Source organism: Rutilus rutilus, assembly GCF_951802725.1.
Source record: "Rutilus rutilus genome assembly, chromosome: 2".
Taxonomy (NCBI): domain Eukaryota; kingdom Metazoa; phylum Chordata; class Actinopteri; order Cypriniformes; family Leuciscidae; genus Rutilus; species Rutilus rutilus.
This window is the reverse complement of record NC_140210.1, coordinates 59,637,756-59,661,794: the sequence shown is the minus strand read 5'-3', so window position 1 is coordinate 59,661,794 and position 24,039 is coordinate 59,637,756. Positions and strand designations below refer to the sequence as shown.

At 42.0% G+C, this 24,039-nt stretch overlaps 1 protein-coding gene and 1 pseudogene across 2 annotated transcripts in view; both read left to right on the top strand.

The window, feature by feature from the left end:
- The window catches only part of LOC311280888 (cytochrome P450 3A30-like), a 41,253-nt pseudogene that overhangs the window by 13,163 nt on the left and 4,051 nt on the right, over window positions 1-24,039 (top strand). Inside the window, exons 5-13 of the transcript XR_014630270.1 lie at window positions 16,827-16,940; window positions 17,845-17,933; window positions 20,951-21,106; window positions 22,313-22,443; window positions 22,515-22,596; window positions 22,680-22,840; window positions 22,913-23,139; window positions 23,665-23,827; window positions 23,911-23,994. The product of XR_014630270.1 is annotated as a cytochrome P450 3A30-like (transcript). The remainder of the gene's footprint in view (window positions 1-16,826; window positions 16,941-17,844; window positions 17,934-20,950; window positions 21,107-22,312; window positions 22,444-22,514; window positions 22,597-22,679; window positions 22,841-22,912; window positions 23,140-23,664; window positions 23,828-23,910; window positions 23,995-24,039) is intronic.
- cyp3a65 (cytochrome P450, family 3, subfamily A, polypeptide 65) overlaps window positions 16,164-24,039 on the top strand; it is a 29,070-nt gene continuing 21,194 nt past the window's right edge. Inside the window, exon 1 of the mRNA XM_084393335.1 lies at window positions 16,164-16,272. Coding sequence (XP_084249461.1) covers window positions 16,207-16,272 — 66 coding nt within the window. The 5' untranslated portion in view covers window positions 16,164-16,206. The remainder of the gene's footprint in view (window positions 16,273-24,039) is intronic.

Below are 24,039 nucleotides of genomic sequence, written 5' to 3'. Positions count from 1 at the left end.
AGCACAGTCATAGGAACGATGCGGAGGTAGAGAAGCAGCCCGGGACTTACTGAACACTTCCTTCAGGTTGAGGTACTCCTGGGGCACGTTTGACAAATTCACCGGCTCATCCTGCAACACAGAACTAGACACAGACGAACAGGCAGACACAAGACAAGAGGCATAGCACTGATTACTCCACTCAGAGATGGAGCTGTGACTCCAGTCAACCCTGGGCTTGTGTCGCACCAACCAGGGATGACCAAGGACTACGGGAACCAGCGGAGAGTCCGTGATCATAAAGGTTATCCTCTCCGTATGGTTCCCTGACGTGATGAGAGTGATGATGTCGGTGGTGGATGAGATGTCTGGAAGTTTCTGTCCATTAAGTGTACTGACGGAAATCTTGTGAGTGAGGGGAATGATAGGAAGCTGAAAGTTAAGTGCCAAAGTTCTATCCAGAAAATTACCTTCAGCTCCCAAGTCCAATAAGGCCTGGCATTGGTGAAACTTGGTTGCCCATTGCAGTCTTACCGGGAGGAGAGTTGATGAGGATTTCTCCACGGAGAGTCCACCCGACAGTAACCTCAGCCCTACTGCCGGGCTTGATCTTTTACTGGACAGTCTCTTAAAAAGTGCCCGACCTCCCCGCAGTACATGCAGAGGCCCCTCATCCTTCTCTCTCCTCCCGGGAAAGCCGAGCGTATTCTTACCTCTGGCTCTGGAATACTCCGGGTTCTCGGAAACCATCGCCTGGAGAGTTCGCCTCTCCAGTCGCTGTAACTGTGCGTCCACTCGTAATGCCAGATCGATAAGTCCATTTAGATCCTTAGGAAATTCCAGCGTAAAGATCTCCTTCTGAATACGGTCAGCCAACCCATGCAGTATCATGTTGTGAGAGAACGCAAAGTTTCTTTGGGAACAAAAGATTCGAATTTCTCTGGGGATGCAAAAGTTTTACGAGAGAATACAGATTAATTGAAATATAGTTTTTCCTCCCATCTTTTATCACTGTAAAATATAAAGGTACTTAAGGTAATAAATATGAATTATTTTTATTAATCATTAGATTTTTTTCAGGCCAGAGATTGTGCTTGTATTGTCATTTTATCTTCACTGTATACACATTTTTCCTCTGATCTGGCAGAACTTCCGTCTGAACGGGCAGCTGTACGACGCTGTGTCCTTCGCTGAAGATGACGAATGGAGGAGAATACGCAGCGTCCTCTCGCCTACTTTCACCAGCGGGAGGTTAAAGGAGGTCCGTGAGTCTTTATCTGGATCATTCTCACGCAAACAAGTTTTATAGCAGTATTTATTACATCGCTTATCTGAAGCGTTACTTGAAGGCAGTACTATTGTGCTACAATACAAACAAGAATTCAGTTTGAGATGAATGACTAATTTGAACTGAACTACATCATCATTCATGCTGAGGAGCATGTGTGTGTGTTTGATTCTCTTCCTAATAAATATCAAACAATATCTGTGTGTGATGAAGATGTTATGATGATGATGTACTTCTGCTTCTCACTCTAGATGTTTGGCATCATGAAGACACACTCTCAAATTCTAGTTCAGAATCTGGGGAAATCAGCAACACGAGGAGAAAACGTGGATATTAAAGAGTGAGACATATTGCATAATATCACTGTGATGAGGTTCAGGGTTTGGAAGGAAGAAGACAGGGTCGGCGTAACTGGGACTCGAATGTTTATTGACAAAAAAAAAGGAAAACAATCAAAACAAAAGGCGCGCACACTACGCATTCACCGTAGTCAACGCTACAACACAAAACAATTTCACATTAACACTAAACAATCTTTCCGCTATATCAGGTCTGACTCTTTCCACTTTCTTGATCAGCCTTTCCACTGGCTGGCGGCGTACGAGTCCTTAGTCGTTCTCTCTCGTCTCTCACTCCACAGCGGCTTATATCCGGTCTCTCCATGCCAATTACTGCAACAAGACACAGGTGTTCATGATTTGCACTTGACCTACTTACGCACCACTCGTCTCCTTTCTCTCTCTCCCGTACAGACCTCGCAGAACCACAGCCCCCTTGCCACAATCACAAACGCTTCTCGATATCTGAAGAGATAAGACCGGAGCCGCAATAGTCAAGTCAAGTCAAGTCACCTTCATTTATAAAGCGCTTTTAACAGTATGGATTGTTTCAAAGCAGTTTTACAGTTATAATAGAAATTATCGTAACAGATTGTTTAGGCTGTACAACAGCATTAGGATAAAGTTATTATCCAGCTAAATTTAGTTTTGATTTATTCACTTCCGGTGCGAAGATCATTAGTTATTAACTTAGTGGCCGCTTACACGACACCGTTCTAACACTAAAACTCTTAACGCGCTCCGGCCGCTCATCCGCACAAAACAGTGCCTGGTGTCTCGAGAACGCACTCCCTGAAATAGGTTCGAAGGTGCAAACGATTATCCATTATCTGCGCAAACATCAAAAAAGCAAACCCGAAAGCATAGACAGCCGGCACATGCGCATCACGTGTTCAGTCCAAAGGTATGCGCGTTTGAATACAACGAACGTATGTGTCCTATAGTCCTTCACAAATCAACCCTCAACAAACTACTTGTCTGGCCTTAAAAATGTATAATACAGAAATTTGTCGCGTCTGCATAGCCACGCGAACCGGAATTATCCCAAGAACGTTTTATCTGTACTGAGGTAAAGGGAAGGGAGGGAGGCCTTCACAGGGGAGAGACTAGTTGACACTTAAGGACTACGTTGTTGTCGCGCCCAGGAGCAGGTCCTTCATCAGTTCTGGATACGGCCTGGATCCAGCGAACTGTGGCAAACCTCGGGATAAACAGAGAGACTAATATTAGCATAGACGCCATTCTTCATATGATGTAACGAGTACATAAGGATTTATGGGAAGTGTTCCCGGTTCCGGCTGATCTAAACTATGCAGCCTAACATTGAATTATAGAAGTCTATAATGTGTTATGTGTATGCTAGGCCAAAGAGATGTGTTTTTAGTCTAGCTTTGAACTGACAGAGTGGGTCTGCTTCCCGGACAATGTTAGGAAGATTGTTCAACATTTTTGGTGCTAAATAGGAAAAGGATCTACCGCCAGCAGTCGATTTTGATATTCTAGGTATTATCAACTGGCCGGAATTTTGAAAACGCAATAGACGTGGAGGACTATAATGCGTTAAGACCTCGCTCAAGTATTGGGGAGCTAAACCATTTAGTGCTTTGTAAGTAATCAGTAGTATTTTTAAATATATACGATGTTTAATAGGGAGCCAATCCAGTGTTGACAAAATGGGGCTAATTTGGTCATACTTCCTGTTCTGGTAAGAACTGGTAAGCGTGCAGGGCAACCACCCAGTAGAGCATTACAATAATCTAGCCTTGAGGTCATGAATGCATGAACTAATTGTTCTGCATTTTTAATTGAGAGCATATGACGTAATTTAGATGTGTTTTTAAGATGAAAAAATTTGGTTTTACAGATACTAGACACGTGACTTTAAAATGAAAGATTGGTATCAAAGAGCACACCCAGGTTCCTAACCGACGACGAAGACTTAACAGAGCAGCCATCAAGTGTTAGAGAGTATTCTAGGTTATTATGTGAGGAAGTTTTTTGTCAAATAATTAGAAACTCTGTTTTTTCAGAATTAAGTAGTAGGAAATTGCTAGTCATCCAGTTTTTTTATATCAGCTATGCATTCCGTTAATTTTGTGGATTGGTAAGTTTCGTCAGGGCGTGAAGAAATATAGAGCCGAGTATTGTCAGCATAACAGTGAAAATAATGCCATGCTTCCTAATGATATCTCCCAAGGGTAGCATGTACACAGTGAACAGCAAGCTCCTGTAGCTCAAACAGTAGAGAGTTGGTGCTTGCAACGCCAAGGTCATGGGTTCAATTCCCAGGGAAAGCAAGAACTGATAAGAATGTAAATGTGTACCTTGAAATGCAATGTAAGTCGCTTTGGATAAAAGCGTCTGCCAAATGCATAAATTTAAATGTAAATGTCTTCATTTACTTCTACAAACTGATAACGGTCAGATAAGTATGATTTAAACCATGCTAATGCAATTCCACTAATGCCAACATAATTTTCGAGTCTATTTAAAAGAATGTTGTGGTCGATAGTGTCAAATGCAGCACTAAGATCAAGTAACACTAATAGAGAGATACAGTACAACCACGATCGGATGATAAGAGCAAATCATTTGTGACTCTAATGAGAGCAGTCTCAGTACTATGGTGCGGTCTAAATCCTGATTGAAAATCCTCGCAGATATCATTTCTTTCTAAAAAGGAACATATTTGTATATACTGCCTTTTCGAGTATCTTTGACAGAAAAGGTAGATTCAAGATCGGCCTGTAATTGACTAATTTTGTAGGATCAAGTTCATAGATCAAGAATCATAGCCAGCTTAAAAGTTTTTGGTACGTATTTTAGAGACAAAGATGAATTGATGATAGTAAGAAGAGGATCTATGACCTCTGGAAGCATCTCTTTCAGTAGCTTAGTCGGTATAGGGTCTAACATACATGTTGTCGATTTAGATGATTTAAAGCAGCACTCAGTAGCTTCGGGATTTCTTCGCTGTATTCTCGCTTTTTGCCCGCAGGTTTCTCTCTAGAGCTCCCCCCACAGCTTCGGAATAGATATTTGACAACACTGTTGTAAAAACTCGTTGGCGATTCTCAGACAGCAGAGGCTAGTAGATCAACGACATCAAAGCAGATGGGATATTCTTTAAAACGTCTTCTTCATTCGGGTTCGGACAGCGTGAGGGAGAGCAATAATGACAGTATTTGAGCAGATTTCTTTTGGCCGTAAAGCAATTGTTTAGATCGCGAGACCTGATATCACGCGAGACTTCCTGCCGCGGCTGCCGGCGGCCCGCCGTCTCAAAGTTGCAAGTGCGAATTTTCCGCTCACAGGCACCAGGGGGGTGCGAAACGACCACCATTCAACCCAAAATAAGTAATATAACCATTCCAATGACTCCGAAGCTGTTTAGTTAAGGTAAAAAAGTTACTTAGTTCACCTTTAACGAGTTTAGTAAATTTATCCTCTCCTTTAGCAATGAATGAATCGAATTTTTCCTTATGGAGACAACAATGCACTGCCTGATGCGATACTGTAGTAGACGGTTTATCTTTATTTTATCTAGATTTCTTAGTAATTCTGAAAATATTACTATAGATTACAGCAACACCTCCCTCTTTGCCTTTCAGACGAGGCTCATGTTTGTAACAGTAATCTTGCGGGGTTGCACTTATTTAAAGTAAAGCAATCGTTTGGTTTTAGCCAGGTTTCTGTCAAACACAGCACATCTAGGTCTGTAATCATATCATTAACAATAAGAGCTTTTGAAGTAAGGGATCAAATATTCAGCAACCCAAGCTTTATCATTTGCTCATCTGTATTATATCTGTTTTTTATTTGTTGAACATCAATAAAACTTTTACCCTTAGATGGGTTGAAACGTTTTTTGTATTTCCTAATTCAGGGAACAGACATAGTCTCTATATGATGATATCTAGGTGAAAGAGTCTCTATGTGATGTGATTTATCTGATCTTGGTGACGTGAGACAGCTAGCAGACGGTCGGTTTAGCCAGTCTGTCTGCTTCCTGACCTGAGCCTTAGATTGTCATGTTTGAGCTCTAAGACTATGTGCCATATTACTAGAGAGAAGAGCAGCACCATCCCAGGAGGGATGAATGCCATCCCTTTTCAACAGGTCATGTCTGCCCGAAAAACTTTTCCAATTGTCTATGAATTCTATATTATTTTGCGGACACCACTTAGACAACCAGCCATTTAGTGAGGACAATCTACTAAGTATCTCATCACTCCTGCAAACAGGAAGGGGGCCAGAGTGAATAATAATCTTAGAGAATTTACGATTAGCATTAGCCAGCACTTTTAAATTTGCTTTGATGTCAGGCGCTCTGACTCCCGGCAAACATGTGACTATGGTGGCTGGTGTCTCTATTTTCAAGTTCCGTGTAATAGAATCACCAGTAACTAGGGAACATTCAACTGGATTCACAGTGGGTGTTTCACTGAGTAGGGAGAATCTATTTGTTATTGTAATTGGAACGGAAGAGCTGTGTTTTGTCCCGCGACTACAGCATCTCACGGTCACCCAGTTGCCCTGCTGCACGGGCTCTACAGCTGGAACCAAACATTGTACAGAGTTCACTAAGCTAGTCACATCCAAATCAGTATCTAAAGCCTTTGCACTCTTACAATTAACCTCAATTAAAGTTTGGATGCATGTCTCTAGTTCTGAAATCTTCTCCGCCAGCCTGACTATCTCCCTGCATTTATCACGTGTAAATCCTGTGCTGACAGAGAAGGATATGCTAAACATGTTGCATGAAGTGCAAGTGACAATAAGAGGAGAAAATTACATAACACCGTGTTTGTTGACTGACTGATACTCACCACAGTTGTTTGATGGATTTGGAAAAGGCGCGAGCGAAATAAATAAATAAATAAATAAAGAGTGCACGGATGGCACGCTAACAGGCTAGCGAATTACTAGCGTGTTGCAACGATTTAGATTGAAGCTAGCAAAGTTAGGTTAATATCTGATGTTGAGTAAGTTATATTTAGCAGTATAAACAACAGGGAATGATAGTGAATAATAATTCAAGACAGAAAGATATACAAAGCTTTCAGACGCAAACCAACTCAAGCAGCAGCAGGCAGACAGAATTATAATGATAATATCACGATAATTATCATAGGTGTTCAATTTCCTCACCAATCACCTTTAATAACCTCCAGGACAGTGGAAACATTCACTACATATAGAGTACAGTATATAGGCTGTATATTTGTCAGATGAGAATAATAATGGCTTTCTCTTGACTGCATGTGTTCAGGTTCTTCGGTGCGTTCAGTATGGATGTGGTGACCAGCACAGCGTTCAGCGTGGACATCGACTCCCTCAACAACCCCACAGATCCATTTGTGACCAACATAAAGAAAATGCTGAAGTTTGACTTACTAAACCCTGTGTTCCTGATCAGCGGTAAAGAACTCAACTAGGCCTGTCAGATAAGCACACTTCAAAAGCTAATGTAGGAAACTCTGTGAACAAAGTCTTTACAGAACTACAAATAACTTTGAACGAACATTCTATTAATGTTACTGGAAGAAGGTTTGTTCATAACTTTGAGAGAACTTTGCCAGAACATTCCCTGTTAAAACCTTTTCAAATTTCTTCTGTAGCTCTGTTTCCTTTCACCACCACCCTTCTGGAAAAAATGGATTTCAGCTTTTTCCCGTCATCTGTGACTGATTTCTTCTACGCTGCCTTACAGAAGATCAAGTCTGAAAGAGTGGCCAACGACCACAAGAAGGTACAACAAACACTTAACATGAACAATATAACGACTGAGACAATCAGACACATAACCATTTGTTACATTTAACAAATAAGCTTTAAAGCCCACTTTTAGGAATGAAATATCTCCCCAAAAGAGGCAAGAGAGCAGAAAAGGCCTCAGTCAGCAGGGGGACCATCAGATAAGATGGTTTTATTGTTCTGAAAAATGTGGTCATGTGATAAGACAGAGGCCATAGGAAAGACCTACAGCCCTTAAAACAGACTTTCCTGCATTAAATTATAGACAAACTGATCTATAAATGAACATGCATCCCAGGACATTGTGTGTGATAATTTTATGTCTCGTATACTGTCTCTTGCATTTATATTTATTTTATGCATGCTTTATGAGAGAACTTCTAGTTAATGTAACCCCACCTATATCGTGTAATTAATCCTCATTTAATGACTCACATCACCTTCTCATAGAATGCAGTGTGTGTGTTTGTGATATCTATCTGAGTATAAATGGACACAAATGGCAAGGCCCACACTTGAAACATAGTCACAAATCCTCCCAACAGAGGAATTTCCCGCTTGGAATTTCCCCCTTTCTACTTTCTTATTATTCTTATTTCCCCCAACCCTGAGAGGAGGGACCGTTCTCAGGCTTTAAATGGCCTCTACACAAGCCCTTCCCTCTCTTGGCCTTCTCTTGTACATTTCGGGTTGCTGTCCTGCGGGGCCGCACCAGGCCCCAGGCCCCAAGCTAGCAGGCCTTGACTCACAACTAGCCACGAGCTCATTCAGGAGAACAAGGAACAGAACAAGGACAACATCAGGAGTTTGGCACAATTGATTCATTCTCCAACCATGCAACTCCAACCATCAACTCTTCCGACTTCCTCCCTTCTCCTGGTTGCTCTGCATGGCCTCTCCAGCCCAGGGTGCCATGTGCTCATGGAGAGAGAGAGAACTTTCAACCAGAACAGAGTCAAACAAACCATGCAAGTTCATCACCATTTCTTCATTCAAGGCAGAAGAAATCGATTGAGACTAAGGGGACCATCAAAATCCTTTTTCAGAAACTTCACGAAATGCTTTCACTGCAAAGGCCATGCAAGTATACATTTAATGAGGTGCTCTGAAAATAATAAGCTGATGGTTCTTTTCATAGTTAAATGGATCTTTTCCATAGTTCCATTTCCTGCTTCCGGTTTCATTTTGTCACTTCCCATTTTACCCAAGTTTGTGTGATTGTATGTTGTGTGTTTAGATTAGTTATGTTTGTGATTTTAGTTAATAAAACTTGTGCACAATATGTATTTGGTTCTGATTCTCTGCTTGCAACAAAGTTTATTTTACGATTTAGACTGTGACTACAGACTCTTAGTAGTACTATACAGTAAGAAAGACATTTCCCTCCCCCGGAAATCAACATTTCTTAGAATTAATAAATAATTGTTCATGGGACAAACAGGTTGATTGATTGTAATGTTAATTTTACTGCAATAAATTAATTCTATAAATTGATCCAAATATTCATATATAATTATTACAAGTTATGATTGATTTTTAATATTTATTTTGAGCTAATTTGCTACAACAACTAAATAGTCCATGATGTTTTAAACCCCTCTTCTGAATTCCTGCAGAAGAGAGTTGACTTCCTGCAGCTGATGGTCGATTCTCAGACGGCAGGGGAAACTCAGCATGGCGAGGAACACACAGAGAAAGGTGAAGCATCTCAGATGGTTAACCATGAAAAAGATCTTTCTTCCATATGTGAAGACACATACCTTAAACAGTGTCCTGTGCAGGTCTGAGTGACCACGAGATCTTATCGCAGGCCATGATCTTCATCTTCGGCGGTTACGAGACCAGCAGCAGCACTCTGTCGTTCTTCTTCTACAATCTCGCAACCAACCCAGAGGCCATGAAGAAACTGCAGGAGGAGATCGACGAGACCTTCCCAAATAAGGTAGTGCTCCATTGAAACACTCGTTGGGATCGGCGTGATGAGTTTGAGACTTTAACCATTGATTGTGTGTTGAAGGCCCCGGTGGACTACGAAGCCGTCATGAACATGGACTATCTAGACGCCACGCTGAACGAGTCCCTCCGGCTGTTCCCTGTCGTAGCTCGACTCGAACGGGTCTGCAAGAAAACGGTGGAAATCAACGGCGTCATCATCCCTAAAGATATGGTCGTCATGATTCCGGCCTTCGCCCTCCACAGAGACCCGGATTACTGGAGCGACCCCGAGGGCTTCAAACCAGAGAGGTCAGGACGGGTTTCTCCTGTTTCACTCATTATACGAGTCCGGTGAAGCTACAGTCAAGCTTTAGCAAATACAATAAAGCCCAACAGTCTGTCCTGGACGTGGAAAATCCCATTCAAATCCACAATTCATTTTTAACGATAACTTATAAAACTTTAAAGACAGACCTTATTGTGAGCTACAAGGTTGCTCATCTATGGTATCTGCTTTTGATTATGCTGTCATGCCACATTATTTCAACTTTTTTTTTCAAAGAATTGTGTTTATCAGCAGGAATCCTGGTGAGAAACTGCATTACCCATAAAACCCAAATAAATCTCTACGTATCAGGGAATCAAAACAATGAAACTGCATTCAGAGAATTCTTTAAATGTCCAGTTTTTTTTATTGGTTATGCGAACGTTCCATTCTTCAAACATTATGGGAACGTTACTTTTGAATGTTCTCAAACGAGTAGTAACATTTAAAAAAACGTCAGACGAACATCCAACTAAAATATTTCAGCCAAACTGCTTCATGAATGATGTATAAATAATGTTTTTGTACTAACATTTTGAGAACGTTATTAAAGACCAGATAACTTTGAACGAACGTTCCATTAATGTTACTGGAAGAACATTTGTTCATAACTTTGAGAGAACATTCTCTGATAGCTGGTTGGCTTGGTTCATGGATTATAACTCTCTAGAAAATATCTGTAAAATCCCAATGGAAAAAGTACTTCCAGAACCAAGGCTGCTGAACAGTCTGCACTGTTGCACTAGGAACCCAAGGTTGGTTCTTTAGAGTAATTGTCTGTATAAATACTTCAACCCAACGTGTCTCTTTCCTACCTAATTAACAGGTTCACTAAAGGAAACAAGGAGACCATTGACCCCTACATGTACATGCCCTTCGGCCTCGGTCCCAGGAACTGCATCGGGATGCGATTTGCTCAGGTGACCATGAAGCTGGCGATCGTGGAGATCCTGCAGAGGTTCGACGTCTCAGTGTGTGCGGAGACACAGGTGAGCAGACGGGTTGGTCTCTGGTAACAGGAGGACGTTCGTTCATTCGTTCGCTCACACTGACCTTCTCTTGCTCTTCACAGGTTCCTCTGGAGCTCGGCCTATATGGTCTACTGGCTCCCAAAGACCCCATCAAGCTCAAACTCAAGCCTCGGACAGCTTCAGACGTTTGTAACAACAAATAGTAACGCAGCTCGTCCGCTGCACACTTCTCTTTCAGTCCGAGGAGAAGGTTTGATGGGTCTTTTAAAATAAAAGAATATTTTATCTCTAGTCTCTAGTCTCTAGTCTTTAGTGAAGAGGAGGATTCGACTCTGAGGTTCTCAGTGCCTTTCGGACTCGGACTGAGAGGTTTAGCAACTTCAGTAGTGAATGTCAGACGAATTCTGTTGTTTCCTGAGACTCGTGTTTAAAGGGCACCTATTATGCAAAATTCACTTTTACATGGTGTTTGAACATAAATGTGTGTTGGCAGTGTGTAAGCAAAACCACCCTAGAATGATAAAAATCCACCCAGTGGTTTTTTTACAATCTCAATATTTACATTTACATTTACATTTAGTCATTTAGCAGACGCTTTTATCCAAAGCGACTTACAAATCAGGACTAAATTAAGCGAGTCATCATGAAGAGGCAAAAGACAACAACAACGCAAGAAGTGTTCAGAATACGAAGTTCAGGCATTATTCAGAGTAGCATAAGCATGATAGGTGGGATTTTAAGGGAAAGGTTTTTTTTTTTTTTTTTTTTTTTTTTTTTTTTTTATGAGTTTAGGTGCTCATGGAAGAGATGGGTTTTCAGCTGTTTTTTGAATGTTGTCAGGGATTCAGCATTCCGGATAAGGGTGGGGAGAGTGTTCCACCAGCATGGAACTGTGAATGAGAATGATCTGGAAAGTGATTTTGTGGCTTTCTGTGATGGAACCACGAGACGTCGCTTGTTGATTGATCGTAGGCGTCTGGTGGGGATGTAGGCTCGTAGGAGTGAGTGAAGGTAGGAGGGATCAATATATCATAAGCACTATCTCCGAACGAGCTGTTCTAAGATTGCTCTCACAGTGACGTAGAATTGTGCTAAGCCCCACCGACGTGGTTTGATTGACACTGTGGTTACCCCGCCCTCGGTGATCTGCACACCATCGCCATTGTTTCAACGACAGCCGGTAATGTCTCCTATGAAATGTACGTGTTCTGTTGTGGGATGTAAGAATGGACATAGTAGTCTTCACTGACATCAGAGCCACTGAAAACACAGCGGATGGATTTTATTTATGAAGAAAAGGCGCCACTTAAACTTCCTAAATACGTTTATGTTTGCGCGAATCATTTTCTGACTGACTGTTTAGTGAACGAGGGTCAGTTAATCCTCAAGTGTGGATCGTTGCCTACTGTTCGCGATCCAACGTCACCTCCAGAAGAAGTAAGTGTATTTTATGATTTTTGAGCAAATAGTCATTTCAATCGATGTCAGCCAGTTCAACAACAAATGCGTCTAAAGCTATTTATTGCCGTCGTCATAGGATGTCTCAACAAACAACGTCAGACAGTTTTATGTCACGTATTATTTTTTGCAGCAATTACAAATGTAAATAAATTAATACCTGCTCTATCTCCATAGACAGTATATAAACGTCTATCTCCCTGCAGCATATTTTCTGGTTCTGTAGCCATCTTCTCACATTTGCCACATAAGCACCTGTACGACAAGTAATGTCAACATGACGCAACAGCACCAAATAAATATAATTTCGTTTGTACTTAAAAAATAAAATAAAAATTCGTTTGAACTTAGCAAACGTTATCATAGTATTTGTGTGTATGTAGTTTCAAAAAATTGCGCGAACATTTTCACAATTTGCGTGTGTGTGTGTGTGTTGCACATCCATAATTGCAAAGGGGACGCGATTAAAACTTTGTAAGTACATAAATGTATCAAATAACCATTCCGAGACGTCTTGGTCCATTCTCATTTCGCGTTTCTTCTGCCGGAGTCTCTCTCTTCATTATCTGGGTCCAGCAGGGCGGGAATATGCAGCTCATTTACATTTAAGGTGGTATACACCAAAACAGCTCTTTTTAAAACAGGCCCCAAAAATGACATTTTCAAATGGTTATAATAAATTAACTGTGGGGTATTTTGTGTTAAAACTTAACAAATACATTCTAGGGACACCCAAGACCAATATTACATTTTGTAAAAAGGGGCATAATAGGTGCCCTTTAAGGGTTTTACTTTGATGATTGAGAAAACGCCAGAAATGAGATTAACCTGTTAAGAAATTATATGGAAATGAGAGTTTATCAAAGAAATGAAGTCTGCAGAAATGTATCTGATGTGTGTGTCGTGTCTATTAAAAACAATCACTGAACCAATTCACTTTAAACAGAGTTTGAAAAGACTCACAGAAATGAATCAAACTCACCAACTGTAACAGTGTTTGTGCCTGTAAAGTATGAATGTTGTGTTCCGGTCATCTTGACCCGGAGGGGATTCTCTTTTCCCCAAAAATGTTTGTTAATGATATCACATTTGGACTAAAACTTGTATGTGCAATATTATCACCAAATATTAGATTACATATATTTATCAACTTGTTTTCTTTGAGATAGCGCAGGTTTTGTGTTTCTTTTTGTCACTGAATGATCGTAGGGCATTGATCTGAACTCTTGCTCCTCAGTGTTTTTGAGGTTAAACTGTACTTTTTTCATTTAAAAACTGAGGTGCATCAGTTCAGATCAATGAGACCTACGATCAATCAAAGAAATACAAAGCCTGTGCTAATTGAAACAAATCAAGTTGACAAAAAGATTTAATCCAATATATGTTAATAATTTAGAATAATGAGAGATTTATAAGCGATTGAAAAAGACGGGTTATTTTTGACCTGGAACACAACAGTAGGTAAAGGGTTTTCTGCACAGCACAAGGGTTAAAACACTCCTCCTCATGTTGTCTGATTTGTGCTGTAACACATGCTGATGTTGGACGGATGGCGCTTCAACTGCAGCTGGACTAGGAGACCAGGATCACGACGGGCTGCAGCACCTGACTGTAGCAACAGCATCAGTCTCCATGGCAACAGTCTGATTGACAGCTGTGCTTGTGGAGACAGGATCCATGGCAACAGTCTGATTGACAGCTGTGCTTGTGGAGACAGGATCCATGGCAACGGTCTGATTGACAGCTGTGCTTGTGGAGACATGATTCATGGCGACAGTCTGATTGACATCTGTGCTCGTGGAGACAGGATCCATGGCGACAGTCTGATTGACAGCTGTGCTTGTGGAGACAGGATCCATGGCGACGGTCTGATTGAGTGGGGGGCAAGGTTAAAACGTTCTTCCAGTAACATAAATTGATGTGTGTGTCGTGTCTATTAAAAACAATCACTGAACCAGAAATGAATCAACTTCACCAACTGTAACAATGTTTGTGCCCAAAGAACTGCAGGCCTCACTTGCCTCAGTTAAGGTCAGTGTTCATGACTCCACCATAAGAAAGAGACTGGGCAAAAATGGCCTGCATGGCAGAGTTCCAAGACGAAAACCACTGCTAAGCAAAAAGAACATTAAGGCTCGTCTCATTTTTGCCAGAAAACATCTTGATGATCCCCAAGACTTTTGGGAAAATGTTCTGTGTACTGACGAGACAAAAGTTGAACTTTCTGGAAGGTGTGTGTCCCATTACATCTGGCGTAAAAGTAACACCGCATTTCAGAAAAAGAACATCATACCAACAGTAAAATGTGGTGGTAGTGTGGTGGTCTGGGGCTGTTTTGCTGCTTCAGGACCTGGAAGACTTGCTGTGATAAAGGGAACCATGAATTCTGCTGTCTACCAAAAAAATCCCGAAGGAGAACGTCCGGCCATCTGTTCGTGACCTCAAGCTGAAGCGAACTTGGGTTCTGCAGCAGGACAATGATCCAAAACACACCAGCAAGTCCACCTCTGAATGGCTGAAGAAAAACAAAATGAATACTTTGGAGTGGCCTAGTCAAAGTCATGACCTGAATCCTATTGAGATGCTGTGGCATGACCTTAAAAAGGTGCTCGAAAACCCTCCAATGTGGCTGAATTACAACAATTCTGCAGAGATGAGTGGGCCAAAATTCCTCCACAGCGCTGTAAAAGACTCATTGCAAGTTATCGCAAACGCTTGATTGCAGTTGTTGCTGCTAAGGGTTGCCCAACCAGTTATTAGGTTTAGGGGGCAATCAGTTTTTTCACACAGGGCCATGTAGGTTTGGATTTTGTTTTCCCTTAATAATAACAACCTTCATTTAAGGTTGTTTGTGTTATCTTTGACTAATATTTAAACTTGTTTGATGATCTGAAACATTTAAGTGTGACAAACATGCAAGAAAATAAGAAATCAGGAAGGGGGCAAACACTTTTTCACACCACTGTATTTATCAACTTGTTTTCTTTGAGTTAGCGCAGGTTTTGTGTTTCTTTTTGTCACTGAATGATCGTAGGGCAAAAAGATTTAATCCAATATATGTTAATAATTTTGCATAATGAGAGATTTATAAGACGGATTGTTTTTGACCTGGAACGCCAGAGTAGGTAAAGGGTTTTCTGCACAGCACAAGGGTTAAAACACTCCTCCTCCAGTTGTCTGATTTGTGCTGTAACACATGCTGATGTTGGACGGATGGTGCTTCAACTGCAGCTGGACTAGGAGACCAGGATCACGACGGGCTGCAGCACCTGACTGTAGCAACAGCAGCAAACACACACCCTTGATATGAGAGGGGGGTGGAGTCTTTATTAAGCCCCACCCCTTTGTCATCTGACATACGCTGTTCTGAGTTCCCGTCAACTTTTCGAACCACCGCTTCCTCCATAGCATCCGTCTCCTCAGCATCAGTCTCCATGGCAACAGTCTGATTGACAGCTGTGCTTGTGGAGACAGGATCCATGGCGCCGGTCTGATTGACAGCTGTGCTTGTGGAGACAGGATCCATGGCGACGGTCTGATTGACAGCTGTGCTCGTGGAGACAGGATCCATGGCGACGGTCTGATTGACAGCTGTGCTCGTGGAGACAGGATCCATGGCGACGGTCTGATTGACAGCTGTGCTTGTGGAGACAGGATCCATGGCGCCGGTCTGATTGACAGCTGTGCTCGTGAAGACAGGATTCATGGCGCCGGTCTGATTGACATCTGTGCTCGTGGAGACAGGATCCATGGCGACGGTCTGATTGACATCTGTGCTCGTGGAGACAGGAACCATGGCGCCGGTCTGATTGACATCTGTGCTCGTGGAGACAGGATCCATGGCGCCGGTCTGATTGACATCTGTGCTCGTGGAGACAGGAACCATGGCGACGGTCTGATTGACATCTGTGCTTGTGGAGACAGGATCCATGGCGACGGTCTGATTGACAAACATGTTTGAACATTCAACATCATGAGATCAGTAAGATCTGTAATGAAGAGCCGAGGAAGACAATCATAATGAGACCATGATAATGACAGTGAATCAATCGTACAGTTATAGTGAACTGAATGATTCTTCTGAATGTAGTGTTTTTCTGAATTGTTTGAGTTTCTCATAGTATCTACGATGCAAGGCAGCCCGTTCTGTGCATCATGGATCAATCCATCATCAAAACCATCTTGATTAAAGAATGTTACTCTCTCTTCACCAACAGAAGGGTAAAATCACCATCATCGTAATCATTCCAATTTTGCGAGAGAACGCATGGTTTCTCTTGGAATACAAAAGGTTTGTGAGAGAACGCAAAGTATCTTAGGGAGCGCAAAATATTTAATGAGCAAACGCAAAAAGTTTATCTGGAAACGCAAAAGATTTGTGAGAGAATGCAACGTTTCTTTGGAATGAAAAATTTATTTGGAGAAGCAAAGTTTCCCCGGGAACGCAGACGATTTGTGAGAGAACGCAAAGCTACTCTGTGAACGCAAAAGATTTGTGAGAGAACGCAAAGTTTCTCTGTGAACGCAAAAGATTTGTGAGAGAACGAAAAGTTTCTCTGGGAACGCAGAAGATTTGTGAGTGAAGGCAAAGTTTTTCTGAGGACGCAAATTTTTTTTAGAGAATGCAAAGTTTCTCTGGGAATAGAAAAGTTTTGCTAAAGACTTAAGTTAAAAAATATGAAAACATTTTAATGTTTTCAGGCCAGTGGAACAATATGTCTTAGAGATTGTGCTTGTGTTGTCATTTTATCCACATTTGTCCTCTGATCTGGCAGAACTTCCGTCTGAATGGGCAGCTGTACGACGGCGTGTCCATCGTTGAAGGCGACGACTGGAGGAGAATCCGCAGCGTCCTCTCGCCTTCTTTCACCAGCGGGAGGGTAAAGGAGGTCTGTGAGTCTTTATCTGGATCATTTTCATGCTAACAAGTGTTACAGCCGTAGATATTACCGTATTATACCGAATATAAGACTGTTTTTTTTTCTTGGAAATACATCTAAAAAAAATTGGGTCATCTTATATTCGGAGTCTAAACTTTTACATGTCAATAATAAAGCCGCAACAATAGGGATCGCCAAATACATGTAAAACGAGTGTTTCCCCCAGGACTGATAAATGCTGGACTGGTCATCAAACAACTCTCTCATTAAGCAGTCAAGAAATACGGTGTGTCAGAGTGTAATGTTAGAAGATGGCGAGGCCAAAAAGAAAAGCTTACCGCGGTCCTAAAAGCGGACACTTCGAAGAAACTGACAGGCAAGTGTGTCAGTACATAGTCGAAAAAAGAAATGAGCCCTCCGACTTCAGGGAGAAACTGCTGTCTTTAAATGCGCTATTCATCAAACTAAGGAAAATAAATAAATAATAACCCCTGGATCAGATAGGTAATGTGGATCAAACACCTGTTTTTTGACATGCCAGCATCTGTCACTGTACATAAAAAAGGTAAGAGAACAGTCATAGTGAAATCTAATAAATGAGAACTTAAACCATAAAGGGTTTCTTTTTAAATGTGATTGTTGGTACATTTTACCAGCATTTACAGTCTTATATTTGGAACAATACAGTACATTGCTTATCTGAAGCGTTACTTGAAGGCAGTACTATTGTGCTACAATACAAACAAACAAGAATTCAGTTTGAGATGAATGACTAATTTGAACTGAACTACAGCATCATTCATGCTGAGGAGGATGTGTGTGTGTGTTTGATTCTTTTCATAATAAATATCAAACATTACCTGTGTGTGATGAAGATGTTATGATGATGATGTACTTCTGCTTCTCACTCTAGATGTTTGGCATCATGAAGACACACTCTAAAATTCTAGTTGAGAATCTGGGGAAATCAGCAACACAAGGAGAAAACGTGGATATTAAAGAGTGAGACATATTGCATAATATCACAAATGCTTCTCGATATCTTAAGAAATAAGAACGGAGCTAATAGATAATTACAGATCCCCCCCTCTATGGGCGTCTCCCGACGCCCAACATAAAACCAAACTAGACATAAGAGAGTCTTGGGGGAGGGATGGCGGGCCAGGGCTGTGATGGGGGACAGACCTTGGACCGTGAAGCATGGGCGATGCTGGCAGGCTAAGAGGGGGCAGTTCAGGAAGCCATGGAAGTGCAAGCAGTTGCCAAGGAGATGGTACCAGAGAGGCGCGGCCTCCGTGGCCTTAACAAGTGGCCTACACTCACCTAAAGGATTATTAGGAACACCATACTAATTCTGTGTTTGACCCCCTTTCGCCTTCAAAACTGCCTTAATTCGACGTGGCATTGATTCAACAAGGTGCTGAAAGCAATCTTTAGAAATGTTGGCCCATATTGATAGGATAGCATCTTGCAGTTGATGGAGATTTGTGGGATGCACATCCAGGGCACGAAGCTCCCGTTCCACCACATCCCAAAGATGCTCTATTGGGTTGAGATCTGGTGACTGTGGGGGCCATTTTAGTACAGTGAACTCATTGTCATGTTCAAGAAACCAATTTGAAATGATTCGAGCTTTGTGACATGGTGCATTATCCTGCTGGAAGTAGCCATCAGAGGATGGGTACATGGTGGTCATAAAGGGATGGACATGGTCAGAAACAATGCTCAGGTAGGCCGTGGTATTTAAACGATGCCCAATTGGCACTAAGGGGCCTAAAGTGTGTCAAGAAAACATCCCCCACACCATTACACCACCACCACCAGCCTGCACAGTGGTAACAAGGCATGATGGATCCATGTTCTCATTCTGTTTACGCCAAATTCTGACTCTACCATCTGAATGTCTCAACAGAAATCGAGACTCATCAGACCAGGCAACATTTTTCCAGTCTTCAAATGTCCAATTTTGGTGAGCTTGTGCAAATTATAGCCTCTTTTTCCTATTTGTAGTGGAGATGAGTGGTACCCGGTGGGGTCTTCTGCTGTTGTAGCCCATCCGCCTCAAGGTTGTGCGTGTTGTGGCTTCACAAATGCTTTGCTGCATACCTCGGTTGTAACGAGTGGTTATTTCAGTCAAAGTTGCTCTTCTATCAGCTTGAATCAGTCGGCCCATTCTCCTCTGACCTCTAGCATCAACAAGGCATTTTCGCCCACAGGACTGCCGCATACTGGATGTTTTTCCCTTTTCACACCATTCTTTGTAAACCCTAGAAATGGTTGTGTGTGAAAATCCCAGTAACTGAGCAGATTGTGAAATACTCAGACCGGCCCGTCTGGCACCAACAACCATGCCACGCTCAAAATTGCTTAAATCACCTTTCTTTCCCATTCTGACATTCAGTTTGGAGTTCAGGAGATTGTCTTGACCAGGACCACACCCCTAAATGCATTGAAGCAACTGCCATGTGATTGATTGATTAGATAATTGCATTAATGAGAAATTGAACAGGTGTTCCTAATAATCCTTTAGGTGAGTGTGGAGCGGGTGGAGGCTCAGGTGTGGCGGCAGCCTTGGCCGGGGGCTCAGGCGTGGTGGTCATGACATGAGCAAGTTCAGGCTTGACAGGCATGACGTGAAGAGTCTCGGGCTTGGCAGGCATGACATGAAGAGTCTCTGGCTTGGCAGGCATGACATGAAGAGTCTCTGGCTTGGCAGGCATGACATGAAGAGTCTCTGGCTTGGCAGGCATGACATGAAGAGTCTCTGGCTTGGCAGGCATGACATGAAGAGACTTTGGCTTGGCAGGCATGACGTGAAGAGTCTCTGGCTTGGCAGGCATGACGTGAAGAGTCTCTGGCATGGCAGGCATGATGTGAAGAGTCTCTGGCTTGGCAGGCATGACGTGAAGAGTCTCTGGCTTGGCAGGCATGACATGAAGAGACTTTGGCTTGGCAGGCATGACGTGAAGAGTCTCTGGCTTGGCAGGCATGACGTGAAGAGTCTCTGGCATGGCAGGCATGATGTGAAGAGTCTCTGGCTTGGCAGGCATGACGTGAAGAGTCTCTGGCTTGGCAGGCATGACATGTAGAGTCTCTGGGCTTGGCAGGCATGACGTGAAGAGTCTCAGGCATGGAAGGCATGACATGAAGAGTCTCTGGCTTGGCAGGTACGACGTGAAGAGTCTCAGGCATGGCAGGCATGACATGAAGAGACTCTGGCTTGGCAGGCATGACGTGAAGAGTCTCTGGCTTGGAGGGTACTGTGGGGATTGCAGAGCTCCTCATCCACAAAACCCAAAGTAAATGAAGAGGCGATCAACAGAAGGATGTAGTCCATATATTGTGCTAGGGAAAAGTTAATTTTCCCCCCAGGCAGAACGAATGGGTTCAATTAATCCATGACGAAAAATGTATTTTAAGGCAATATCATTAAATTCAACCTTGTCACAAAGTCCACAGAATTCATCCACATAATCATCTATTTATTGATCCCCTTGTCGGAGGTGAAGCAAACAATCTGCTGGGTTCATGATTGGTCTTGTATTCTGTAACATCAGTCCACTGGAGGCAAGTTTGCAGAACCCATGAGCAGTTTATTGATAATCCAGAACAAAGACTTGACTTGGCATGACATGAAACTAGTGATGGGATGGTTGATACCGGAGCTCCGACGCAGTTTTCAAAGCACTATCGTATCACACACTGTACCGATGCTTGTATCGAATCGACAATACCATGTTATTGATGGTGTTTGAAGTTTCAAACGTCATGCAGTCTCTGAAGGCCGGAACAGCTGGTTTTAGGAGGCACATGGCATGAACACATAAGGGCAAGGGAATCACGTGACAAGACAAGAAATATGACTGTGACATGAAACATGTACCAAAAACCAAAACTAGACATTACACCTCACCAATCACCTTTAACAACCTCCCGAACCGAGGAACCATTCACTATATATATAGGCTGTATGTTTATCAGATAATAATAATAGCTTTCTCTTGACTGCATGTGTTCAGGTTCTTCGGCGCGTACAGTATGGATGTGGTGACCAGCACAGCGTTCAGCGTGGACATCGACTCCCTCAACAACCATTTCCAACCAAGATCCATTTGTGACCAATATACAGAAAATGCTGAAGTTTGACTTCCTGAACCCACTGTTCCTGATCAGCGGTAAAGAACTCAACTAGGCCTGTCAGATAAGCACATTTCAAAAGCTCTTTTCTTGGTTATGCAAATGTTAAAGGAACATTCCATTTTCTCATTTTGCAAACATTATGGGAATGTAACTTTTGAATGTTCTGAAACAAGTAGTAACATTTAAAAAACGATAGACGAACGTCCAACAAAAATGGGTAACACTTTACTTGAAGGGGTGTGCATAAGACTGACATGACACCGTCATAATCATGACATGACACATGTCATAAATATGAAGGAGGTCTTATGCATGTTTATGACAACTGTCATTAAGTTTCATTCGCTCAATTATGACATTTTTAATGCAAATATGACATTGTGTGAGATGTCTTTGTTATGGCAATTTGACATTACTAAGACAACACAACCTGTCATAAATATGTCATAAACATGACATAGCAGATTAATTATCAAACTTGAGAAACCACTTAGGCTTTAGGGGTTAACATTTCATTAAACTGTCATGTGGTTGGTTTTGACATTGGCTGTCATGAAGCCATTATAACATTTTAATGACAAATTAAATTTGTACCACTGTACTTGAGGTCAAGAAAAACATTCATGACACAGTTATAATGGCTTCATGACAGCCAATGTCAAAACTAACCACCTGACAGTTTAATGAAATGCTAACCCATAAAGCTAAGTGGTTTCTGAAGTTTGATAATTAATCTGCTATGTCATGTTTATGACAATTTATGTTGTCTTGGTAATGTCAAGTTGTCATGAAAAAGACACTGACTGGTTATGATGTATTGGTTTATGTCAAGTTGTCATAACAAAGACATCTCAAACAATGTCATATTTGCATTAAAAATGTCATAATTGAGCGAATGACACTTAATGACAGTTGTCATAAACATGCATAAGACCTCCTTCATATTTATGACATCTGCCATGTCATGATTATGAAGGTGTCATGTCAGTCTTATGCACACCCCTTCAAGTAAAGTGTTACCCAAAAATGTTTCAGTAAAAAACACTCCATGAACGATGCATAAATAATGTTTTTGTGCAAACGTTTTGAGAACATTATTAAAGACCAGAAAACTTTGAATGAACATTCCATGAATTTTTATGGAAGAACATTTGTTCATAACTTTGAGAAAATCTTGCCAGAACATTAGCCAAAGTCCTGAGATTGTTCCCTGTTAAGAGATTTTACAATTTCTTCTGCAGCTTTGTTTCCTTTCGTCATCCCCGTCCTGGAAAAAATGAATTTTTCATTTTTCCAAACATCTGTGACTGATTTCTTCTATGCTGCCTTACAGAAGATCAAGTCTGAAAGAGCATCCAATGACCAAAAGAAGGTACAACAAACACTTAATCTGAAGAACTGTAAAGTTATGATGTTTTAAACCACTCTTCTGAATTCCTGCAGAAGAGAGTTGACTTCCTGCAGCTGATGGTCGATTCTCAGACGGCAGGGAAAACTCAGCATGGCGAGGAACACACAGAGAAAGGTGAATCATCTCAGATGGTTAACCATGAGAAAGAGCTTTCTTCCATATGTGAAGACACATACCTTAAACCGTGTCCTGTGCAGGTCTGAGTGACCACGAGATCTTATCGCAGTCCATGATCTTCATCTTCGCCGGTTACGAGACCAGCAGCAGCACTCTGTCGTTCTTCTTCTACAATCTCGCAACCAACCCAGAGGCCATGAAGAAACTGCAGGAGGAGATCGACGAGACCTTCCCAAATAAGGTACTCCATTGAAACACTCGTTGGGATCGGCGTGATGAGTTTGAGACTTTAACCATTGATTGTGTGTTGAAGGCCCCGGTGGACTACGAAGCCGTCATGAACATGGACTATCTGGACGCCGTGCTGAACGAGTCCCTCCGGCTGTTCCCTGTCGTAGCTCGACTTGAACGGATCTGCAAGAAAACGGTGGAAATCAACGGCGTCATCATCCCTAAAGATATGGTCGTCATGATCCCGACCTTCGCCCTCCACAGAGACCCGGATTACTGGAGCGACCCCGAGAGCTTCAAACCAGAGAGGTCAGGATGGGTTTCTCCTGTTTCACTCATTATACAGTCAAGCTCCACCAGCTACAATAGAGCGCAACAGTCGGGTCTGGACGTGAAAATCCCATTCATTTTCTCCATAGGGGAATTGATTTTTAATGATAACTTGTAAAAAATTAAAGACAGACCTTACTGTAAGCTACAAGGTTGTTCATCTATGGTCTCTGCTTTTGATGAAGCCATCTTCCACATTATTTTAAGTTACTTTTTCAAAGGACTGTTTATCAGCAGGAATCCTGGTAAGAAACTACATTACCCATGAAACCCAAATAAAGCTCTACCAATCAGGGAATCAAAGCAATCAAATTGCACTTAGACTTTTTTAACGTCCAGTAAAAAAAAAAAAAAATGTATTGGTTATGCAAACTTTCCATTCTTTAAACATTATGTGAATGTTACTTTTTGCCTGTTGCACTAGGTACACAAGGTTGGTTCTTTAGAGTAATTGTCTGCATAAATACTTCAACCCAACGTGTCTCTTTCCTGCCTAATTAACAGGTTCACTAAAGGAAACAAGGAGACCATTGACCACTACATGTACATGCCCTTCGGCCTCGGTCCCAGGAACTGCATCGGGATGCGATTTGCTCAGGTGACCATTAAGCTGGCGATCGTGGAGATCCTGCAGAGGTTCGACGTCTCAGTGTGTGCGGAGACACAGGTGAGCAGATGGGTTGGTGTCTGGTAACAGGAGGACGTTCGTTCATTTGTTCGCTCACACTGACCTTCTCTTGCTCTTCACAGGTTCCTCTAGAGCTCGGCTTCAATGGTCTACTGATTCCCAAAGACCCCATCAAGCTCAAACTCAAGCCTCGGACAGCTTCAGACGTTTGTATCAACAACAAATAGTAACGCAGCTCGTCCGCTGCACAC